This window comes from Dama dama, chromosome X, assembly GCF_033118175.1.
Source record: "Dama dama isolate Ldn47 chromosome X, ASM3311817v1, whole genome shotgun sequence".
Classification (NCBI taxonomy): Eukaryota; Metazoa; Chordata; class Mammalia; order Artiodactyla; family Cervidae; genus Dama; species Dama dama.
In genome coordinates, this window is record NC_083714.1 from 140390669 (window position 1) to 140414362 (window position 23694).

A 23694-nucleotide genomic window follows, 5' to 3' on the forward strand; every position below is an offset into this window, starting at 1 on the left:
GTGCTCATAGGTCATCACGAATTAGTAGCTAGCAAATCTATCAGGTCCCAATTCTCTGAATGGTTTCTGTATTCTCTCCACATAGCAGCACATTTACTCTGTGTTGCCCTTTTCACTGACATATCGGAAATCATCAAGAGGGACTGGGATATAAAACCACAAGCCCTGCTCTTCAAAAGTCCTCAGTGCCCCATTTCCCTAAGTTCCTTCAAATGCCTCAGCCTGACCCACAGGATCCCTCATAGAGAGGCAGTTTTTGTTATTCCTTCTTGTAACTGAACATCAGGCTACAGCATGCTGGGATCAATGTGAAAGGCATCGATGCCTGTTTTCAACGCCCAACCATTATCGGAGGTTGAAAGGGTGGTTTTAGGACAGAAGTAGAAGTCAAGATTACAAGAGTTCAGATCTAACTCAGTTTTCTTTTGAAGAGGCATTATAGCGAACTTAGCTCACAAGCTTCAAATTCAGACAGACTTGGGATTAAGATCTGACTCCATAAGAGCTGTTGTTATTGGGATGGTCCTTAAGCTCTTTATGTTTTAGTTTCCTCACCTGTGAAACAGTAAGACAACAGAATCCACTTCCTGGCTTTGGGGGAGGCACTTAACACAGGGTGGGACTTCCCAGGTGGCGCTAGTGGTAAAGAACCCACCTGCCATTGCAGGAAATGTAAGAGACATGGGTTCAATCCCTGGCTTGGGAAGATCCCCTGGAGAAGGAAATGGCTACCCACTCCAGTATTCTTGCCTGAAGAATTGCATGGACAGAGGAGCCTGACAGGCTACAGTCCATGGAGTCACAGAGTCGGATACGACTGAAGTGACTGAGCACACACATGTACTTAACACAGGGGCTGGAAGAATTTTTTTGTAAAGAACCAGATAGTAAATATTTTAGGCATCTTGGGTCCTACAGCTATTGTCCTAAGAGTTGACAACTATTCAACTCTTGGAGCACAGCACAAAAGCCATAGACAATATGTGAGTGAATGGGGTTGGTTGTCTTTCAATAAAACTTTATTTATAAAAACTAGCAATATGCCAGACTCAGTCCTTGGACTATAGGTTGCCAGACTCTGATGTAGCAGTTTGCTTGACTCACTGCCAACATCTAATAAAGGGGTTCCTCTGCCAGACACTGTTGTTTGTGTTTGTTGTTCTAGTTAATCCTCTGTGCAGTAGCTAGTAGCCCCATCTTACAGAGAAGAAAACTGAGGCTCAGGGAAGATAAACAATTTGCTAAGTTTCCAAGGTTGTGTAACCACAGTCAAGTCAAACTCTGGCCTTCTGACTTTAAGTTGATTTTTTCTATCAACACATTGTGTTATCATTAAATATCTCCATTACTAGCAGTTTTAGAGGCAAAAACCTCAGATTTGCTGGAGCAAAAATTCTTGTTTGTACATGGATTTGCATGTAGAAAGTAAGGTTTGGATTATGCAAAACAAGGATCACCAAAACCCCTAATGAGATTTGAGCTCTGGATTCTCAGTATTTTGAATAGTTTTATCCATGCTACCAAATGTAATATATCACAAAATATTTCCACTAAGAAGAGTGTGAAAAAATATTATCTGCAAAAGCAGTGATGAACAGGAAAGGCAGCCTTCCCTATTCACTACTTCTTGGGTAGGTGGCTTATCACCTGGAGGAGTCCAAAGCAACATAAAATTCCGAGCTGACAATGCACGTTGTCATGGTTGTTCAGTTGCTCAGTTATGTCCGCCTCTTTGAGACCCAGTGGACTGTAGCTCACCACACTCCTCCGTCCATGGGATTTCCCAGCCAAGAATACTGGAGTGGGTTACCATTTCCTCCTCCAGGGGATCTTCCCAACCCAGGGATCAAAACTGTGTCTCTTGAGACTCCTGCATTGGCAGGCATTTTCTTACAGATTCAAATGAGACAAGGGCCTGGCCATGGAAAAATTCAGGGAGATGATATTTGCCTAAAATGTTAGTAAATGTCAAACAGCTTATAAGGTGAATATCAGTTAACGACCATTGGAATAAATGATGCCATTAAAGCAAAAAAAGACCAGGAAAAACCCACCATCATCTCAAGAATGATTATCCCTGGAATGTGGAATTACAGATTATATAAATGTTTTTCAATTTTTCTGTATTTCCCAATTTTTTGACAGTAAGCATGGGTTGGCTTTATGATTAGACAAAACCAGGAGTGTCACAAAAAATAATCACATAGAGTTTGCAAAAGCAAGGGAAATCATTTTATCCTAATGTTAGGATACAAAGCTGCAGAGAGAAAAATATTTTCTCTGAAAAGGAATAGAATCTTCACAATGAAAAAACAGACTAGAAGAATATTAATAGAAGCATTAATAGAGTTATCAGTAGATGTATCATGAAAATGCAGATATTTTCCTTGTCTTTTTATTCTTTTGTAGGTTCCAGATCTTCTATAAGGAATATGTTATGTTTAAAATGTTATGCGTGCTCGGTTGCTCAGTTGTGTCTGACTCTTTGTGACCCCATGGATTGTAGCCCGCCAGGCTCCACTGTCCATGGGAATTCTCCAGGCCAGAATACTGGAGTGAGGTGCCATGCCCTCCTCCAGGTTGAATCCGGGATTCAACCCATGTCTGTTGGTCTCCTGCATTGGCAGGCAGATTCTTTATAGAGAAAGGTAATTTTGAAATGAAGTCAATGCTATTTACCACAGAAAAATAGAAACAAATAAATAATTACATGGTTGGTTTCAAATGGTTTACTTGTGCTCTATTCACTAAACAACTTTTGTTTCAGCATGAAGCAGACCACTCCTCTGTGCAGGCAAAAACTGTCTCAGCAGCCCCTACCATGGTGTTGGAGATGGGCAGTGCTGTGCACATGTGTGTATGTGGATGTGAGTGTGTCCAGGCATGCCTGCACACGCGTGAGTGGCACTGGGGAAAGGAGACTTGCTCTTTGTTATGGAGTCAGTACTCCTATTTTCCAGGCCTCGGCTACAGTGTCCTGCTGCTCACCCGTGGGCCTGGCAGCACTTTCCACATCCCCACCTGCCCTCCCTCATGGCGTTCCCACTCTGGTAATGAACACCCATCATTCTTTCTCTGAACCGAGCTCAAACCTGCCACCTGCCCTGCATCGTAGTTGTGCTGTAGTCTCGGTCTCAAATCCTCCCTCAGCTGGCTTGCACAGTACCCGGGTTCACTCCTCTCCCTGGGGTTCTGGCTCAATCTGGCAAGGTGCCTCACCCCAGGATCTTGCCCAGTCCCCAGCTTGCTAGCTGGAGCCATCTTCCCTATTGCCTGACTTTACGGAAATGGCCTGATTTTACAGTAAAAGTCTCTACTGCCCCAGATTCCCAGTCACTCTGTTCCCACGGCTGGCAGGACAAAATGTCTTTTGCAGGGTCATTTGTGCTGACTGTCAGCTTGAATTGTGACTGTGGCTTGTCTCCCCCAAGCCTGGCTGAATCTTTGATGTTAACTGGCCTGTTCCCCAGTGTTGATCTATTCTAGGGGCTGGGTTCTGGGCCAAGGTTCCTTCCTCACAGCCGCCCTATTGATATGCCAAAGCTGTATCAGGTCTAGACAGTCCAAACTGGGTTGGCCACACAAGGGCAGACATGAAGGGGAAGAGCAAAAGCACAAAGCCAAGTGATGGTGGCAAAACCAGCGGCTTCAACAGCCGCAACAGAAGTGATCTTAGGGTAGGTCTTCTCCCCGCTTGGCACCATAACATTGGGAGCTGGATCACTCTTTGTTGAGAGGGGGCTGTCTGGTGCATTGTAGGAGGTTTAGCAGCGTGCCTGGCCTATACCCATTAGATGCCAGGAGCAGCCCCCATCCCATTGTGACATTGTAACAAACAAAAATGATGTTTCCAGATAACGCCAAATATCCCTGGAAGGCAAAACCATGCCCAGTGATAGACAGCAATTGATCTATATAGTTAAACATCCCCCAAATGGTTCTGCCCTTTGGCCTTTGTGGACATGGTTGCTTTTAATCGAGGCTTTTCAGCCTCAACTGCTGCTGCTGCTGCTAAGTCGCTTCAGCACTATTGATATTTTGGAGCAACCCTGTTTATATGAATGCTGTTTGATTGGACTTGACAAAGTCCTAGGACAACCTGCCACACTTGTGGAACAACCTTCACAAACAATGGCATTTGGAATAGTCATCCTGGGAACTCCCTGGTGTTCTTGCGTTTAGGACTCTGCACTTCCACTGACAAGGGCGTGGGTTCAATCCCTGGTCGGGGAACTAAGATCCCACATGCCGGGCATTGTAGTCAAACAGGGAGAAAAAAAAGGAATAGTCATACCAATGCCAGTGACCACCTGTTCTGCTTGCGCTTGCAAAGAACCAGCTAAATTTTCACTGACGAGGTCAGGAGGTACCCAAGTTGCCTACTTGATCAGATACCCAAGTCACTAAAACTGGTGATAAGCTCCATGCCATCTTTGTACAAAGTTGTTCAAGGACATAACTGAGGAAAGCAGATAATTTAGAAATATCTTGGCCTTTAGAACCTCCCATGAGAAGAGATCAGCTGAACTTCAGGGCATGAACTTTGTGATCACTATTTTTGGCTACCCAGAGGTTATTTTTAGCACAGGTTGTAACTCTAACCATGCCCTGGGTAGGTGTATTTTTCTTTACATATTTTAAATGCATGGATTTTCAATTTCATCTGAGTCATTTCCATCAGAGGTATGGTCAAGTATCCAAATTAGCCAAACAAAAGGCAATGCACAGAGGAAATCAGTAGTTCTCAATTCTGCTGTTCAGGAGAATCACTAGGGAAGTTTTTTGAACAATTTCCAAGCCTAAGACTCCAGCCCCCAGAGCAATTAAGTCAGGATCTCTGATTTAAGACTTTCCAGCAGGGTCAGGAACCTGCTGAGTAAATGAATATAATTTGAAAAAGACCAGAGTGGAAGCTCAAAGAGAGAAAATGGGCAATGGCAAAAGCACGTGACCACATGCTGTTTCTATCATGCCCGCCCTGACTACAGTTCTGTTATTCTTATTTTTTCTTTTTGTTAAACAGTTATGTTTTCCAATCCGAGCATCCCTTCTTTCTTTGCTCACTTTTGAGCCTCCGTATAAGTTAAATATACAAATTCCATTATAGAGAGAAAAGGGTAAAAAAAAATGACAAAAGCTGAAATCTGGGTCTTTATGGAAAAGTGTTGTAATGGGAACAGCTGGTGTGCAGTTGTTATCAGCTACCACTTGAGAAACACTTCAGCAACACTTAATTTTATTCCTCACTATAGGCACCAGCTTTCTTTTTGGAGTCTCTCCATTGCCATCACCAGGCAAAACTTCTGAGAAACGGCTTGATATGGCTTGAGTGCAATGTTACTTAAGATTTGGCTTCCTTAGTGTCCTTAATGGGTTTTCTACACTGTCAGGAGTTTCATGTAGGTCATCCATTTAATAAATTAAAAATAAACCAACTCATTGTAATTTGCAAAGTATACATAATATTTGATAATTGTAGATTCATATTAGTGAATCAGTATATGGAGGGAAGACATTATCTGTAATCTATTATCATATTATATAGACATATATACAGACATTATCTGCAATCTAATATCACCAAGGAGGCAGAGACTGGCTAGTTGTTCACCAAACCACTTCCCCTCTCCTCCTGGGCACACAACTAGACTACATTTCCCAGCCTCCCTTGCAGTTGGGTGGGGCCATGTAACTGATTGCTGCCAATGGAAAGTGAGGGGAAGTGTGGACTCTATCACTGTGCTACCTGCTCTTTGAAGTTCTCTGCCTCACCCAATGAGCTTCTGGCGCTATAGATATCACTGAGAAATAAATGAGGGATTTCCTTAAACTAATACTCAATTTATTATGATATCATGATCTTTTTAAGGGGTATCAGCTATACTGTACTGAAAGTGCCAATATTTGGTTTGAAGTAGGTGTTATCTGCCTATCGTCAGATCTTTGTCCTCTTTCCCCCAAACCTGAGGTCTGAGCAGAGGGTCTCCAAGTCAAATGTTGATGCAAAAAGATTAACTCCAATTTCAGGTTTTCCTTATGGTTTATCAAGAAGTGGGTATTGAAACTTGAGGCATAAAATCTTTGGATCTGAACAACTGGAAGCTTGGAATTGCCTTTTCTTGAGATGGGGGGAAGACTGCAGAAGAAGTAAGTTCTGTTTCACATATGAATACAAATAAGACGCCCCTCTCTAAGCCCTCCAGGAACTGCTTTTGGATCCACAGGGAAGGGAGGGTCTCATACTCATTTGTATGCAAATCTGAAAATGTTAAAGCATTTTTAGGTCAGAATATTAAATAGGTGATACTGTGTTCTTCTTAGGGTAACCCATCTGGAGGCAGACAATGTACATCTGTCCTTTACTGGTGATGTAAGTTTATCTGCATAGCATTCCTTTGTATGGATGCCCATAGTTTATTTGACATGTCTCCTATTCTTGGACAAATGCTGAATAACCTTGTGCACATGTATTTTCATATTGTTAGAAGTGTATTTCAGGGTAAATTCTGATAAGTGGCATTGGTGCATGAAAGGGTAAGCACGTATGCAGTTTTGTTAGATGTTGCCAAATCCCCCTCCATAGAGACCAAACAATTTTGCATTCCCTCCAGCAATCGGAGCGCCCACAAGTGAGTAACAGATTGTGGTGTCAGCGTTTTGAATTGTTGCCACTCTGATGGGTAAGAGTGGTGTTTCAGGGAGTTTTCATTGTATTTCTTTTATTATGAGTGAAGCTGAGCATCTTGTCCTAAGTTTTAAGAGTCATTTTTACATCTCTTTCTGTGAGTTGGCTGTCCATGTCTTCTGCACATTTCCCTCCCCCCCATAGGATTATTGGTCTTTCTAAGCTCAATTATAAAAGTTCTTTGCATATTATACATTTTAGCTCCTTATCTGAAATATGGTACAAATACTTTTTCTCAGCTTGCCATTTGTCCTTTGACTTTACCTACATTGTTTTCTGCTGTGCAAAAACTGTCAAATTTATCCATCTTTTATTGCATCAGCATTTTGAGGTGTAGTTAGAAAGCTATACCCTATGTCCTATACACTATACCCTATGTCCGAGGCAGTAGATGAGAGGTTAACAAGAAAATAAAACTGAACAAAATCCAGTCCTTATACTGAAGAATATATCAGCTTTTTTGTCCTTGATTCAAAGAGAATTTTTATATTCATAATATGAATATTAATAGATTGCATGTATTCTTGACCAAAACTCCAGAGATTATTTTTTTCTGAAGCATAAGCCAACACATCTTGTCGGCTGAATGGGAGGAAATATAGGATGGTAGTCACTATGATGGGCTCCGGAATTAAAATGCTCTTGGTTTCATTCTTCAGCTTACTAGCTGTGCAAATGTGGACAAATCACTAAACCTCTCTGAATCTCAACTCCAGAATCTAAAATTAACACCTGCCTCATAGAGTTATTGTGGAAATTAAAGGAAATTATGTATGAAAAATGAAAAATGCTTAGCACTGTGCCTGATACATAAGAAAAGCCCAATTAAAGAAAGCTCCATTCCCCTTCAGTGATCCAACAATGGAATATTAATAGAATGCTACAGTGGAAATCTATTATTTTGTCTACTCAGCTTCACTTCCTTCCTACTGTACATCTTGTCCCCCTTTCTTTGCTATTCCTCAATCTTGAGGAGAACAAGGTTTGAACAAGAAAAGGAGTAAAGGTTCAGAGAAGGAGGTTAATCATAAACCTGGCAGAGGTCCCTACAGGGTCCTGTTCGCTTTTACCAGCAGACAACAGCCACTCCATTTGTACTTCAAAATGCATTTCTCTCCTCAATGGCCAAAACAGATGTTGCAACGAATGATTTTAGTGCTTATCTAGATAGGAGAAAATGTAAGGATTTGGGCTCATAAAATCTAAAAGTATCCATCTGAAGGCCTGTTCTGCCTGTTTTTTCCCAGAGCACAGATGCCTCATTCCTAATCTCCACTCTGAACTCCTTTCAGTGGGCACTGAAGCTTAGCAGCACCAGTGGCTCAAGATTTAATCCTCACAGAGGTAGATAGCAAGTGCCGATTTTTAGTTGGCAGGGCCTCTTTATGGTCATAAATTTGACCATGGCTTTGGGGGTATTTCATGACCATTTCATACCATAATGCTAGGAATGCTCATTCCCAGGTTGGCAAAGATTGCACTTTAAAGCCCACTCAATGTGCTATTACTGGACAAGTCCTTATTAACATTAGTCAAAAGTCTCTGGACCACCTATCTTGCTAGTTTCCTTTGGTCCAGGAAAATATTCCCTCTGTTGCTTCTTCCCATATCTAGAATTACACTCTTAAAATCATTGATCTCAAATGGAACTGCATATCACCACTTTATCAGAGGCTCAGTTACATGTTTGTTAATGCAAGAAACAGCAATTTTGTAAAACAGGTCATTAGTTGTTGCAAATATCTCCTAGTTTCAACCAGACTCAGGAGGGGAAATTTTAATTTCTCCTTTCCTGCAGCCATTCATGGGTGGGCTGGGTCAGGATCTTCCCTGTGAGCTGAACAAAGGTATTTTAATTTAACATTCAAGAATGGGGGCAAGATTCCCTGAGATGGGCCATTATGTATACTTTAAGCTATAGGCAACATCCCTTTAGTGATCAATTTGTAGCAAATGCAACAGAATACAAAGGTTAAAGTAAAAGAAACAGATCTAATATGGAATCAGATTTGTTATTCCCTATTACAATACCCCACTGTCAATGTCCATCCAGTCTTGTGGGAAAGGGGTGACGACAGTTTTACTGAACAGAGGTGGTGAGGGGTGACTGTGGAAAGGAATTGATTAGTTGTGGGCAGGGAATATTCCTTAGAATCTTTTGTAAATAGCACAATTCTCCTTCCTTCTTTATCTACAGTTATTTTAACCTGATGAACCCCTTAGCTCTGGTGTTATGTCATTTGTAACTGGACTGAGGCTTTTGGCTCCAGTTTCCATGCTACTGTGTTGTGCTCAGTTGCTTAGTCGTGTCTGATTCTTTGCAACCAGTTCCTATACGTATCTATTAATTTCAACTTTCTGACTGTGTCATAACTATATTTAAGGGGAAAGGTTTCCTTACATCTGTGAAAACACGGATTAAAAGCTAGTGATATTTCAGGCAAAACCAAAAAATTTTTACTCAGTCCTATCCATTAATCCTTTTTACTAACAGTTTTATGAAATCTGAGTTTCCATTAGACTTCTAAAATATCTTACTTAGTTTAGCAGTATGATTTAAAAGTCATCAGACACTTGTTCTCAAAATGTCCTTTCTATGACTCTTCTTGAAGATGTGGCATTTCTGCAAAGCCTCAGCTTAACTGTCTATGAATGATAAAGTTCTTAGAAAGGCAAAGTTAAAAATCTGATCACAATGCTTCCTGACAAAGAAGCTTATCCCCGCTGTTGTGATATTAGACATTTTAAGATAACAACAAAGATTATAACATTATAGTAGGACATATCCAAATTTCAGAAACTTCACATAATTTCTAGAATGCCTATATTAATATCATTTATGCATGATGTATAATCTGAAGAGGCTTATCACTCATTTGACAATGCTTTCCATGTAGTTTAACATACCAGCCAATCCTAGTTTTACCTATAGATATAGATGTATAGATATGTAGCATCCTCTCTTGCCAGTTACACTGTTTCTGGAGAGAGGAGCTAAGGACTGAGATGGCTGCCCAGCCTGAGAGCTTCTCTGCAGCCCCATGGGCTGCTGGCAATGAACAGGACTGCCCAGGGGATGTGAGGGCCTTGATACCTCGCTCTTTTCCAATCAGCATCTCAGTCATGTGTGATCTCCCTGTAATGCTGGGCTCTGCTCTGGCGCCCCGCAGGCCCCAGTGTTCACTGTTTCTTGGAAACCTGTTGGCAGGCGAGGAGATGTGGTCAGACACGCCAGGCGCCGGCAACCTGAGGCTCCTGTGCCTTGGCCAATGTCTAGGAGAAGCCAGGCGCTGGGCACGAAGCTCCAGGAGCATTTGAGGGCAGGTTTGAGCTGCCTGCTGGCCCTGTCTGAGGCCAGGTGGCTGGTCACCGCCACTGCCATGCTGAGGTCCTGGGCCACAGTCTTTGGCTCTTGGGCCAGCTGCAGCATCAAGGCCAAGCATTCCCTCTGTGAACCTTCCAGAAGTGGGATGAGCACCACAGGGACACAGTCCACAACCACCACCTTCAGAGTCCCTGAAGAAATGCTCGCCTGCTGAATCACAGCACCTGGAAGGTCCTACAGCACCTTTGGCATTTGGAAGCTATCAAATGCAGGCACCACCTGGATCCTCCAGAGAGCTCCTGCCTGCTCTTCCTGATCGGGGTTCTGGCCGGAAGTAGCTAGAGGAGGCGGGAGGCTGTGGGGCTGCCATTGGAATCGATGTATAGGATATTCTGTTGCAGGCCGTGGGCCACGTTTGCAGCCACCCAAAGACATACCTGGGTTTTACTGCTAGCCAGGCCTCCTGTGACTCCAGTCACTTCTCCATCATGGAGATAAGCATCAAGCAGTTTGTCCAGGCTTCCAATGCCAATGGACAGGATGGCAGTGGAGGCCTTCAGTTCCTTGTACAGATCAGCACTGTTGAAGGGGAAAGCGGAGAACTGAGCCGGCAGCACCCACCTCAGGGTGACGGAGACCTGTAAGACAAGCCACATTTCTGGGCTACCTCCTCCAGGTCTGCAGAAACCACGTTGACCACTGTCTTGATCCCACCACTCTGCAGGAGCTGGACCATGTCCTGGATGAGGCCCAGGCACAGTCTGGCCTGGAGCATACCCATGTTCCCTGGGGGTCCAGGGCTACTCCACTAAGGCACATCTGCCAGGCCCTCTCTAGATACTTCCCCACTCACACCCCCACCCCTTGGTCCCTTTCTGGACCTGGTGTGGGAGGCAGGAGGCAGTGGTGGCATGCCTGGTGTGGACCCCATGGCGGCTCCTTAGTCAACTTCTTTTTGTTGTTGTTGTTGCACCATGTTCCTTGTGGGATTTTAGTTCCCGGACCAGGGATGGAAGCTGGGCCCTGGCAGTGAAGGTGCCTAACACTCAACTGCCAGGGAATTCCAAACTTTTAATAAGAAAATCCATTAGCTTGATTAAGTTTAATCTAATCTCAGCCCAACCATGCATAAAACTCCTTTTCTTTAACTCAAAACATTTATCCCACTTTCCCACTGTAGTAAAATGTTTCCTTTATTATTTTTAGTAGTTTTAATTACATATTTAAATTTGAATCCACAAATCTTAAAAATCTTAATTTCTAGTGAAAATCAGGAGACAAGTAATTGTTACCAAAATCTGGAGCAACTATTTTAGATAATTTTCAGAGCATAAGTATTCCTATAGAGTTTACCTAAAAGCTCTTATCTCAATTGCATTTAATTCACTCAAAAATTTCATCATACCAAGTTATTTTTCTTGCTGACAGATATTCGCAGCAGATATAATAAGACTTTATATAAATTCTATTAAACCTAGGTGTAGTAAAAGTATTATACTTATCTTGATGATTCTAAAGACATGCCGTTATTAATTAGATCAACAAACAAACTAACCTTAATGTCAGGTATTAATATAATATTTCCCTGTTCATGGGAACTTGAAATTCATTTTGTCTGGCTTCTTTTATATTTAATTTGTAAGCACCTACTATTAAGTCAATTAAATAGAGCTCTTTATAAATTTAATTTTGACAATACTTTCCAGAGGTAGAGCTATCTCATATGTATATACATATGCAAGCATGTAAACAAGCAATAATAGAGCTCTCATAGCTTCTCTTTAAAAAACTCAGTTATGAATTGGGTATTACAGTATAAACTTGTGCTGTGTTAAGTCACTGTAGTCGTGTCTGACTCCTTGTGACCCTATGGACTGTGGCCCGCCAGGCTCCTCTGTCCATGGGATTTTCCAGGTAAGAATACTGGAATGGGTTGCCATTTCCTCCTCCAGGGGATTTTACCAACTCAGGGATTTAACCAAGGTCTCTTAGTTCTCCTGCATTGGCAGGTGGACGCCCCACCAATATAAACTTACTAGCTTACAAAGAACAGTAGGAATTCATTAAAGTTGCTTGCTCAGATGACTAAGGTTTATTATTTATTCTTGATGAACCCTTAGGAAGCTTATGAATTAAAGTTTGGCAGAGGGAGCATTCCCAGTAGTTATGAGGTTTTTGTTGTTGTTTTAAATGTTATTCCTGCATCCTTTTTTCCCCCTTTAGTTCCAGGTAACACTGATTAGATAAAACTAATTAGATAAGCTCCAGAGAGCCCAGGTAGATCATTTGCATCTCAAAGGCACAAGAGGAGAAATGCAAATTCATCCTCTAACTGCTTATACAAAACCCAGCCATCTTGGGCTATTTTCAGGGAACTTTTTTTCCAGTTACCAAATATCCGCTTCTGTTTAAACAAACAAATAGCAGTAATCATCTGCTCACATTTGCATGTCCCACTTTCATCAAAACCAGGAAGAGAGAAAGGGATTTGGACTCAAGTATGAGATACTCATTCATGTACATAGACACTCCCCTAAGATAAAAGTAATTGCAAAAGGTCCTATAATATGGGCTTCTCTGATAGCTCAGTTGGTAAAGAATTCGCCTGCAATGCAGCAGACCCTGGTTTGATTCCTGGTTCAGGAAGATCCACTGGAGAAGATAGGCTACCCACTCCAATATTCTTGGGCTTTCCTTGTGGCTCAGCTGGTAAAGAATCTGCCTGCAATGCATGAGACCTGAGTTCAATCCCTGGCTTGGGAAGATCCCCTGGAGAAGGGAAAGGCTACCCACTCCAGTATTTTGGCCTGGAGAATTCCACAAACTGTAGAGTCCATGGGGTCTCAAAGAGTCAGACAAGACTGAGCAACTTTCACTTTCACTATAATAGCTGAGCCATGAGCTCTTAAGATCTTAGGGAATCCTGAGGCATTTTCTTTCATTAATGAGAGCATCTCTTAGTTTTGCCAAAATACCTCAAGGGACTATAAGATGGAACAGAGCTCTGATCATCCATACTTAATTATTCATGGCTGGTGTTATCAAATATCAAGTAAACAATTCAAATCAGTCTCTCAGGGTCACAGTTCCCTAATCTCAAAAAGGAAGATTCCCAACCAATGCCCCATCAGTCCAAAAGGGGAGAACCCCAACCAATGACCCACAAAGAGGAAGCTGAATGAATATGTCTGTGTACACATTATACCTGTGATGTGATGTGTACCTGTGTATACATGATACCTCTTAAAAGTATTATCAAAATTGAATCTATAAAGAGTGCAATTTAAAAGCAAGGGCTTACAAATTAAAAATTAAAAAAAACTGACCAAAATGACTTTCAGGTTCACATGAAGTAGGAAATATTTAATATTAAGTTGTTATCTAGTATTAAAGTTTGTTGATCTAACTAATTAGACATATGTTTAGTCATCAACATTAAGCTTAATACTTTACTGTACTTAGATCTAATAAAAGTCAAATAAGGCCTTATTGTATCTGTTGCAAGGAAAAACATTTGATATGATGAAACTTTAAAGTAAATGGAAATAAGATAAGTGCTTTTTGGGTTGGGACTTTCCTGGTGGTCCAGCAGTTGATACTTGGCCTTCTAATGCAGGGGGTACAGGTTCAATTCCTGGTCAGTAAGCTAAGATCCCCCATGCCTTTGGTCAAAAAAAATCAAAACATAAGACAGTAGAAATATGTAACAAATGCAATGAAGACTTTAAAAAAATTGTCCAAAACCAAAGGAAAAAAAAAAGAGCTTTTGTGTAAACTCTTTAAAATTAACTATGTTTTAGAAATGTCTACCCAAAATGATCTCTCTAGGTAATTCAGTAACTCAGACTTCTAGAGTTGTACTACTTTAAGTTATGGAAATTTGCTGAATATCTAGATCATTAAAAAAAAAAAAGATACTTGTTAGGAAAAACGCCGCGGGAGGAAAAAAGCCGCTTCTAAGGACCGGTGGTAAAGGCCTTTTATTAAGCGTCGCTCTCGGGCAGAACTCCCGGGGGCTGGTGAGTGAGGAGACAAAGGGAGTCTGCAAGGTATGAGGGGTGGGGAGGGGTTTTATAGTCCGGGCAGGCATCCAGGCCAGGTCTTTTCACATAAGGAAGAAAGCGCGGGCTACAGTGGTGGTCAGTGTCCGAGGGCTTTATGTTGGTACCTGATTGGGCCAGGCTGCAGGGGGCCAGCCCCTGGAAGTTTAGCCAGCCTCCGGAATTTGCCTTGCAGCACTTTCCCGGGGCATGCTCCGACCTTTCATCCCGGCCTTTTTGTTATAGGACAAGGGGCGCCGGTTCTCTCTGGCTATTTCCTGCTGAACGGGGGCGACGAGGGGTAGGGGCCAGCTGGGACGAAAGGTCAGCTTATGCAGGATTGTGAAGTGGGTCTATGTCTTTTTGATTGAGTCGAGTGTAAGCTGTTAGGAGCATGGCCCGTCCGGTCGCAGCCTGCGCGATTTTTTTGGACCCAGCGAAGAATAAGTTGGACGAGGCAGGGGCCTGTGGTGAGGCCCAGAACCAGCAGGAGTATAGGGCCTAGAAAGGGCAAGAGGTATGGGAGTAAACCATTGAGTCCGGTCCGGAGGGGGCTTTCTTGGAGCTGTCTGCGCCTTTGTTCCAGGCCTGGCGGTTGGGGCCGATAGGGGATGTGGAGATGCCAGTCGATGTCCAGGGCCGTAGCCACCTGCTGGGAGATCTGTGAGAGTATATTTTTTTTTTAAGAGAGGAGTAGGGCAGGAGGGGATGACCAGAAAGGAGTGGGCAAATAGGCAGGAATCTAATTGACAGGGTGGTGATTGGGTTTGGAGTGGACATGAGGGTTGGCCGTCAATGCCCATAACCGAAACCTGGGAAGGACGTAAAGTGTCCCTGAAAGAGGGAAGGACCGAATAGGTAGCCCCCACATTAACCAGACTTTACCCGTTACCTGGATCTGGGCTTGGCTTGGGTTATCGGGGTTCCCGAGTCTGGGCGATGTCAGCCATCGTCGAAGCTCAGCAGCTCGAAGGCCGGAGGAGGGCAGGAGGTCTCCCTGGGGTGCTCTGGTCCCCGGCCCCTAGAGGTCGGGGCCCGAGAGGCCTGGGGACAGTCACTAGCCCAGTGTCCTCGCTGTTTGCACAACTGGCACGGTTTGGAAGGAGGCCGCGGATTGGGGCACATCTTGGCCCAGTGTCCTTCTTGGCCGCACTTGGAGCAGGCCCCCGGAGGGGGGTTTTGGGACCCCGAGCCTGCCGCCAGCCGCAGGGCCGCTATTAAGGCCTGGGTTTGTTGGTTTAGGAGGCTTGCCTGAAATTCGGCCTCTTGCTTGAGCCTTGCCTTTTGGCTGGCCTCAGCAGTTTCTTCACGGGCGTTATAAACTTTAAAGGCCATTTTTACCAGGTCTCGAATAGGGGTCTGAGGGCCATCTTCGGCCTTGGCCAGCTTTTTTCGGATGTCAGGTGCGGATTGGGAGATAAAATGATTGGCCAAGGTAGCTGCCCCAGTGGGGGACTCAGGGGACAGTCTGGTGTATTGAACAAGGGCCTCAGTCAGCCGATTAAGAAACATGGCTGGGTTTTCATCGGGCCCCTGAGTCACCTCATCTAGTTTGAGGAGGTTTACAACCTTATGAGAGGACGTTTCCATCCCATTGAGGAGACACTCTATCATATAGCGTACCCGCAGCTGGCCGCCACCCCCTTCCTGGTAGTTCCAATCAGGGTCGGTGTCAGGAACTGCCTGAGCTCCCGGGGGGTGCTCGGGGGAGGGGTTGGCACAGTGCCGCTGGTCGGCCTGAGCCCTGGCTGCCGTCCAAATGGCCTGCCTCTCTTCGGGGGTGGTGGTAGACCCCAGGATGACATATATGTCCTGCCATGTTAAGGCATAGGTGCGGGTCAGACCAGTAAACTGCTTAATGTACTGAGTGGGGTTGGAGGAAAAGGATCCCAGCTTGGCCTCGATCTGTGCTAAGTCCTGGAGAGAGAAGGGGACGTGGACCTGGGCTAGACCCTCGGCTCCGGCTACTTGTCGCAGGGGAAGTAGCGGGGCCGGAGGAGGGGGAGGGGAGGCAACCTGGGCTAGACCCTCAGCTCCGGCTACTTGTTGCAGAGGGAGTAGCGGGGCTGGGGGAGGGGGAGGGGAGGCCCCTGGAGGGTTGCTATGGGAGCGAGTGTGGGAGCTAACCGGAGAGGAGAAGGGAGTGACGGGGGGAAGGGGAGGATACAAGATAGGGTTAATGGCCGAAGGATCTGGGGCCGGCGGTGAAGCCTCAGGGGCGGGAACAGGAGCAAAAGAGGCCGGAGTAGGGTTAGAGGGGGAGAGGTTAGGAGGGGCCGGAGAGGAGGGGGAGGGGCGAGAGCGCAACGCCCAAAAGGCCTGAACATAGGGGACCTCAGACCATTTTCCCGTTCTCCGGCAGTAATTATCCAAATCACGGAGGACGTCAAAGTCTAGTGTCCCTGTGGCTGGCCATTGTGACCCATTATCTAGGGAATACTGAGGCCAGGCCTGTGAGCACAGAAAAGTGAGCTGCTGGGGGCGGATATCTCTCTTTAGCCCTAGAGTCTGCAGGTTAGCCAGCAGGCACTCTAAGGGGGTGGAGTATTGGGGATCGGGTTTGGAGGCTGTCAATCCCATGGCGACCACGGGGTGTGGAGGCAACCCCCGCTGTCCGAACGTCTTCGGATGAGTCAAGGGGAGCCGGAGGTCCGTGTAGTCGCGGGGAACGTCTTCCTCACGACCGCAGGGACCCGGAAAGGCTGAAGCCGGAGGCCGAAGCCGGAGGTCTACTCAGCCGCTGGGGACGTCTCCCCACCAGCTGGTGACCGGGAGGGCCCAGTAAGTGCGCACTGGTTACGGAGCCCTAGGAGGTGATCGCCAGGGAGGGCAGGCCCCAAAGCCGAAGGGACTTACTCCGTATCCTGCCGTCCGGGGGGTTGGTCAGCCGCCTGGGTCCAAGGCTTCCGCGGCGGTGGAGCTCGAGGGGGCCTCAACGGCGAGTGCCGGGGGCCCTCACCTCGGGCCTCACGTTGGGGTGCCAGATGTTAGGAAAAACGCCGCGGGAGGAAAAAAGCCGCCTCTAAGGACCGGTGGTAAAGGCCTTTTATTAAGCGTCGCTCTCGGGCAGAACTCCCGGGGGCTGGTGAGTGAGGAGACAAAGGGAGTCTGCAAGGTATGAGGGGTGGGGAGGGGTTTTATAGTCTGGGCAGGCATCCAGGCCAGGTCTTTTCATATAAGGAAGAAAGCGCGGGCTACAGCGGTGGTCAGTGTCCGAGGGCTTTATGTTGGTACCTGATTGGGCCAGGCTGCAGGGGGCCAGCCCCTGGAAGTTTAGCCAGCCTCCGGAATTTGCCTTGCAGCACTTTCCTGGGGCATGCTCCGACCTTTCAATACTGAGATAGAAATTAATAAACAGAAACTAAAGGTAATTTAATTGGGCTGGAAGAAGCACAGGCTGGAATCAAGATTGCTGGGAGAAATATCAATAACCTCAGATATGCAGATGACACCACCCTTATGGCAGAAAGTGAAGAGGAACTAAAAAGCCTCTTGATGAAAGTGAAAGCGGAGAGAGAAAAATGTGGCTTAAAGCTCAACATTCAACAAACTAAGATCATGGCATCTGGTCCCATCACTTCATGGGAAATGGATGGGGAAAGAGTGGAAACAGTGTCAGACTTTATTTTTCTGGGCTCCAAAATCACTGCAGATGGTGATTGTAGCCATGAAATCAAAAGACGCTTGGAAGGAGATTTATGACCAACCTAGACAGCATATTAAAAAGCAGAGACCTTACTTTGCCAACAAAGGTCGGTCTACTCAAGGCTATGGTTTTTCCAGTGGTCATGTATGGATGTGAGAGTTGGACTGTGAAGAAAGCTGAGCATCAGAGAATTGATGCCTTTGAACTGTGGTGTTGGAGAAGACCCATGAGAATCCCTTGGACTGCAAGGAGATCCAACCAGTCCATCCTAAAGGAGATAAGTCCTGGGTGTTCATTGGAAGGAGTGATGCTAAAGCTGAAACTCCAGTGCTTTGGCTACCTCATGCAAAGAGTTGACTCATTGGAAAAGACCCTGATGCTGGGAGGGATTGGGGGCAGGAGGAGAAGGGGACGACAGCAGATGCGATGGCTGGATGGCATCACTGACTCAATGGGCATGGGTTTGAGTAAACTCCGGGAGTTTGTGATGGACAGGGAGGCCTGGCGTGCTGCGATTCATGGGGTCGCAAAGAGTCAGACATGACTGAGCGACTGAACTGAACTGAACTGAAAGATATTTAGGACTATTAATGAATATGTCTAGAGGTGCCACTGAGACGTTCTCTATAAGAAAACAAATGTTTTTAGAAATTATCACTGATGTTTATGTTCACCAGTCTACAAAATGCTAATGTAAAAGACAGTTCCTAATTGCTTACTTCTTAGCTTTCACTAGAAATTAATGTTTTTAAGAACTGAGTATTCTAATTTAAACATGCAATTAAAGCTAAAAGGAGCAAATGGAAACATCTCAGTATACAGTAGGAAAGTAGAATGTGTGTTTTCAGTAAAGAAGGTATGAGGAATGAAATTACATTTTACTGAGAAAAAAATGTATTCGTGGTCATTATTTATTAAATTTAAAGTTAATTAAGTAAATTCATTGTTACGTGAGTGAGTACAAGACTGGAATTTGAACGAAATTTCTTTTTTCTTAGAATATCAGAAACTTAATCTTTTTATTTAGTTATTTATCTATTTCTTTTTGGCTGCGCTGGGTCCTTGTTGCTGCGTGCAGACTTGCTCTAGTTGTGGTTAGTGGGGACTACTCTCTAGTTGTAGTTTGTGGGCTCCTCATTGAGGTGATTTTTCTTGTTGTAGAGCACGGGCTCTAGGGTAGGTGGGCTTCAGTAATTGCGATGCATGGGTTCAGGAGTTGTGGCGTGCGGGCCCAGCTGCATGTGAGATCTCCCGGGACCAGGAATGCAACCTGTGTCCCCTGAATTGGCAGGCACATTTTTAGCCACTGGCCCATTGGCAAAGTCCCTGAACGAAGTTTCTTAGAATGCTTCTTTTTGATAACAGATTGTGTGTTTGTGTCCTTAAGTAAACTGTATTTTTTACAAAAAAATCTTTTTCTGATTTTAGTTAAATGACTATGTATTGCTTCACAGTGACCTATGATCCTGCTGTGATTTGAAACCTTTTTAATATTTTTAACCAACTTACCAAATATTAAAATCTAACTAAAACTCTTTTAGCCTCCAGCTGACTGGGATGCTTCAAAGGAGCATCTCTGAGACATCTCAGAGAGGAATGTTAAACGAAGTTTATATGGTATGTTAAATTACTTCAAAAATATTGTCAAGTGATTGGAGATGAATCTTAGGTTATAGTGTATGGATAATATCATTAATACAGATATTCCAAAATTTATATGGATTCCTAAAATCTGATATGCCCTGATATAATGTTATCACTTATAATTCTAGTTAGTATCTTAAAATGTTATATTACAGAAATACCCAAGTTTCTTGCTAATTGCATTGTACTCAGATTTTCAACCATGCTATTTTAAGTTTTGTCTTTTATAGAAAATAACCATTTTTTGCACTGATGTTTTTTCAAGAAGACTCATAAAATGGGCTTTAAAAAAAAACAAATATAAGTTTTTAAATCCAGATCAACAGGAATTACATGAGACCAAATTAACTGATGAATATGATTTATGTTATGACTTTTGGGGAAATTATAGTAGCTTTAATTTTTGTTTTCCAGAAAAACTTTCCTCTTATACTATGACCTATGACAAGTTGATAAAATATACCTTTGTAAACAAAGATGAAACATTTATCTTTTTGTCAATCTGATCTGTCCAGAATTTGGCTTCTCCAGTTGGTCTCCTGTGGACTTGATGGTTTATTATAACTGGTTATACTAATCATTGTTTTAATTTGTTCTTTGTTTCCAAATTGTTTGATTTGTATCTGCTTGCTACACTATGACTCTGTCAATATTATTAGCTACATTATTTTATAAGATTATTTGTCTCTTACAGTACCCAGTGTATAACCAGGCCTCCAAGAATATTGATGATGACTAAACATCTTGATCATCGAAAAAGCAAGAGAGTTCCAGAAAAACATCTATTTCTGCTTTATTGACTATGCCAAAGCCTTCGACCGTGTGGATCACAATAAACTGTGGAAAATTCTGAAAGAGATGGGAATACCAGACCACCTGACCTGCCTCTTGAGACACCCATATGCAGATCAGGAAGCAACAGTTAGAACTGGACATGGAACAACACACTGGTTCCAAATAGGAAAAGGAGTACGTCAAGGCTGTATATTGTCACCCTGCTTATTTAACTTATGTGCAGAGTACATCATGAGAAACGCTGGGCTGGAAGAAGCACAAGCTGGAATCAAGATTGCCAGGAGAAATATCAGTAACCTCAGATATGCAGATGACACCACCCTTATGGCAGAAAATGAAGAGGAACTAAAAAGCCTCTTGATGAAAGTGAAAGAGGAGAGTGACAAAGTTGGCCTAAAGCTCAACATTCAACAAACTAAGATCATGGCATCTGGTCCCATCACTTCATGGGAAATAGATGGGGAAACAGTGTCAGGCTTTATTTTTTGGGGCTCCAAAATCACTGCAGATGGTGACTGCAGCCATGAAATTAAAAGACGCTTATGCCTTGGAAGGAAAGTTATGACCAACCTAGATAGTATATTAAAAGGAGAGACATTACTTTGCCAACAAAGGCCCGTCTAGTCAAGGCTATGCTTTTTCCAGTAGTCACGTATGAGTTGAACTATAAAGAAAGCTGAGCATAGCAGGAGGAGAAGGGGACAACAGAGGATGAGATGGCTGGATGGCATCACCGACTAGACGGACATAAGTTTGAGTAAACTCTAAGAGTTTGTGATGGACAGGGAGGCCTGGTGTGCTGCGATTCATGGGGTTGCAAAAAGTCGGACATGACTGAGTGACTGAACTGAACTGAAACATCTTGAGGAAATAAATCACATGTATGACCTTTATAGAATAATTGTAGTAGTATGATTTGAGGTATGGGAAGAAGCAACAAAGGAAAACATTTCTTGGATCATAATAGACTAGTAAGACATAGGATCTAGAGAATCTTAATTATCAACAGGGCCTAATCCAGAAACTAGCAACTGGAGTGGCCTATCAATAAGAATTTTCACCTGATTTGGAATGAGCCTCCCAGTGTTGTGAGACCAAAATTGGTCATGAAATGTCTCCCAAATATTGGTTGAATTTGGGACCAAGAGGAGGAACAGAAATGGAATACTACCTGCCATATCAGTAAACAAAGGATGTCACAGTCATCAGGGAATGCAGCCACCAGCCACCCTCAGCTGACGAGCCCTGAGGGAACTCAGCAAGGAAAAGAGCACCTGCTATCTAGCAGCCATTAGATTGTAGTCACTCCTCATGGTGAGCCCCAAGGGAACTCACGCTATGAAAACACAGGATGGTGGCTCCATATACGTGGGGTGCATATCAAAGGGAGGATTTCAGCAAAGCCAGGCTCTTACATATTCCCATACAGAGAAAAGGACTACATTCCTTAACACGAGATATCTAGTTTTCCTTTATTAACAATAATCTTTTGTTCCTAACTATCTGCTATTCATTGCAAAACTCATATAAATCCTGGCTCCACCCCTGCCCCCCACCTTTGTGGAGCAGTTCTCTCAAGGCTACATGAGATTCTGCCTCCTGAGCTTAAAGTCCTAAAAATTTCCACTGAATAAAACATAAACTGTCAACCTTTATGTTGTGAACATACTTTTAGTCAACAATCTTAATACCCCATCCACCCTGGCCTCACAGTTCACCTCAACTAAGGAAAGGGCCATTAGAAAATTTCCTTGGGACTTTCCAAATAGGGCTTAAGAGAAGGCAATCTCTCTCCCTTGGAAGGTGGAACTGCAGAAGTGTGAACCCAAGACTGGCCAGCAACCATGGCTTCTGTCTCATGGAAAAAGTCAATCTAAAGAAAAAAGAGAATGAAATCAACATCAACAAAAGATGGAGAAAATTTTTATGAAATTTGGATCCTTGGTTCCTGTCCTTTCTTAGATCTAGCCATGCCTCAGACCTTAACACTAATTAACAAGAGTCAATTAATTCTTCTTTTGCCAAGTTGGATTCTATTTCTTAGGTTCAAAAGATACATATGTTTCAATCAGAAATATTTAGGAAAATCTAAGGTAGACACTCCAACTATGACACTTTGAAAGGTGGATTAATTCAGCTAAAAAAGAGGCTAAGTAGTAAGGTAACTTATCAAGGAAAGGTGTGACATTTGTGGAAGATGGTGATGAAAGACTGATCTCCACCCACTCCCCACTTTTCTCTCCCTTTGTCCCTCCCATTAGAAGACCATTTGTGGAACTGCATTTCTCCAAGAAGTAAAAGAAACTTGTATAGTGATATACAGTTTCTTGCAGCTGTCAACTAAAAAATATTCACAACCTAAAGATGGAGAGTTGCATTTTATTCAGTGGGAATTTTTAGGACTTCAAGCTTGGGAGGCAGCATCTCAAGTTACCCTGAGAGAACTACTCCAAAGAGATGAAGGAGGGAGTCAGGATATACAGGAATTTTGCCACAAAGGGCAGATAGTCTGAATGTTAAGAGGTTATTGCTAATTAAAGAAAACCAGATAGCTCAAGGAATTTAGTGCTTGTCTGTGTATAGGAAGTGCAGGAGTCTGGGCTCACTGAAATCCTTCCTTTGATATGCATCTCAGCTATCTGGGGCCAGCATCCTGTGTTTTCATATCCTGCATTCCCTCAGGGCTCACAATAGGGAGTGGCTGCAGTCTGAAGGATGCTGGATGGCAGGTATTCTTTTCTTCCTGAGTTCCCTCAGTGCTCCGCAGCTCACCAGGGAGGTGGCGGCTACAAACACTGAGGACTGTGACATCCTTTGTTTATTCATGTGGCAGGAAATATTCCATTTCCCAAAGCCTTCTAAAATATAGGAGGAAAAAAACAACTTTGAATGTAAAAACTAGGAAGAGAGCAAATACTGAAGCATTAACATCAATGTTGTTTATGGCCATTCATGTGCAGACATTTCCATCTGTAAAACATTGTAACCATGATTAAGCTCCCCTTGTAAACTGCATATAGATTAATTCAAAGGTGAATATCTGGGTCAATAATTTTATATATCAGTTAATATTTGTAGGAAATACATTGAGTTATATAACTAATTTTTCATCTAAGTTGGGCGATTTTATTTAGTATTTTAAATTCTTGTCTTTATACAATGTTTGTGAGGCAAGCCATTGGCTTCCCTGTTGGCTCAGATGGTAAAGAATCCACCTGCAATGCAGGAGACACAGAAGACCTGGGTTAAATCCCTGGGTTGGGAAGATCCCCTGGAGAAGGAAATGGCAACCTACTCCAGTATTCTTGCCTAGAGAATCTCATGGACAGAGTCTGGTAGGCCACAGTCCATGGGGTCACAAAAGAGTTAGACACGACCAAGTGAGTAACTTTTCGAGCTATTGAGTTTCATCTCCCTATGTGAAAACTGTGTGTGTGTGTGTTTTTTCCCCCTTCCTAGAGAGACAAACAGAGGGATCTAACAACAAGTCGAAATTGGTTTACTGGGAAAGGATGGGAAAATACAGATGCTGGCCAGTGTGTTGCCACCCAAGAAGAGC

General features: G+C 43.6%; 1 protein-coding gene and 1 pseudogene across 2 annotated transcripts; both read right to left on the minus strand.

Annotated features, from left to right (window-relative positions):
• Positions 1-9806: 9806 nt before the first annotated feature.
• Positions 9807-10791, minus strand: LOC133051700 (DNA repair protein RAD51 homolog 4-like; annotated as a pseudogene).
• A 3202-nt stretch (positions 10792-13993) lies between these two features.
• LOC133051708 (uncharacterized) lies at positions 13994-17147 on the minus strand. 2 transcript variants are annotated; one of them, XM_061136295.1, is made up of 2 exons: positions 14943-17147; positions 13994-14699 (listed from the first exon to the last, which is right to left on the minus strand). In XM_061136295.1, exon 1 carries the CDS (start codon positions 16628-16630, stop codon positions 14993-14995), a length of 1638 nt encoding a protein of 545 aa, XP_060992278.1. In that variant the 5' UTR covers positions 16631-17147; the 3' UTR covers positions 13994-14699; positions 14943-14992. The 2 variants fall into 2 exon arrangements, with proteins under 2 accessions (XP_060992278.1, XP_060992277.1); XM_061136294.1 differs by having other exon boundaries at positions 13994-14711.
• Between the last annotated feature and the right edge of the window lie 6547 nt (positions 17148-23694).